Genomic DNA, 1,183 nt, shown 5'->3' on the forward strand with positions numbered 1-1,183 from the left:
ATATATATTATACGATTGTATATGAATATATGTATATACTTATTATGGTACACCCTAAAACGCACACCTGTATCCTCATTGTCAATCGAAGGAGATGGCCATACCTTGAAGTCTTTAGCAAAGCGAGGCCTGATCGAGAAGCGCACACTCTCTACAGAAGAACTACTACGTTTTTGAAGATCTGTATTTATCGTTCGGCCAGTAGCGGATTGCTCATCGCCGCTTCGCAGATCCGTGGCATTTCCTTGATCTGTGGCAAAATAAGTTCTCGGTTTGCCGCGGTCAAACGTTTTGTCTGCAACGGGTGCGGTGGCGCTGTGGCCCTGTAAGCGTGTGCTTGTGTTTCGCCTATTGCTGTCGAGTGCTGCAGATGGTGTTGTGTGCGTGCTTCCGCGTGTGTCTCCGATGGTCGTGGTCGGTTTCGGTGTACCCATGCGTGTACCTACAGCAGTGCGTGCGTTTATTTGTTCTCCCGGTCGCCCTTCTGTGTCTGTGTGCATATTTGTTCTCATACGTTTATCAATATTCGTATTCATACCCCTAATCGAATCTGTATCCGTATGCGTATTTGTGCCTGCCTGGACATGACTCTTTCCTTGCGTGTCTTCGTTATTTCCCATGCCCTGCGTGTGTGGCTGTTGCGTTCTGGTGCCGTCTCTCACATCTTTTCTACACGCACCCACGTGCTTACGCATGACCACGTGGCGTACGATACATTCCCGCGCAAACTCAAGCACGTGCACATGGTTACCTCTCGCGTTGTCATGGTTACGGTTACTCTGTACCGGCCGATGCGGATTGGTTGTGTGTTGAGGGGGTGGTGGCTGCAGTAGTTGCTGATGTAATGATTGTAAGCCTGATACTAAGGATTGCTCCAGCAGTTTGGTCAGGAGGTGGCGTCGTATTCCGGCTACGGCTTCAGCTCCAATCACGGACTGCACAAAAAAAAAGAAAAAAAAGAAACTTAAAATTCAGTCCGACATTCGTATAACAACATCGTGGCAGTATAGATACATATACGAATTGATCCGGGTTCTTTTTATAGATTGCTCAAGGCTCACCAATATACACAGCTACTTTGATATGTACCGGTGGGTACATGAGGCGAAAAAATTTCGCATGTACATTCACATGATAGTATATACACTCACACACACACACACACACACACACACACACACAC

At 47.1% G+C, this 1,183-nt stretch overlaps 1 protein-coding gene across 1 annotated transcript; it reads right to left on the minus strand.

Moving 5' to 3' along the window:
• Positions 1 to 104: 104 nt before the first annotated feature.
• SARC_16743 (hypothetical protein) lies at positions 105 to 935 on the minus strand (the record flags this gene model as incomplete). The annotated part of the gene is made up of 1 exon (XM_014289151.1): positions 105 to 935. A coding segment is annotated over one exon (831 nt), but the record flags the coding sequence as incomplete, so codon positions are not given.
• Between the last annotated feature and the right edge of the window lie 248 nt (positions 936 to 1,183).

Source organism: Sphaeroforma arctica (assembly GCF_001186125.1).
Source record: "Sphaeroforma arctica JP610 unplaced genomic scaffold supercont1.8771, whole genome shotgun sequence".
Classification (NCBI taxonomy): Eukaryota; class Ichthyosporea; order Ichthyophonida; genus Sphaeroforma; species Sphaeroforma arctica.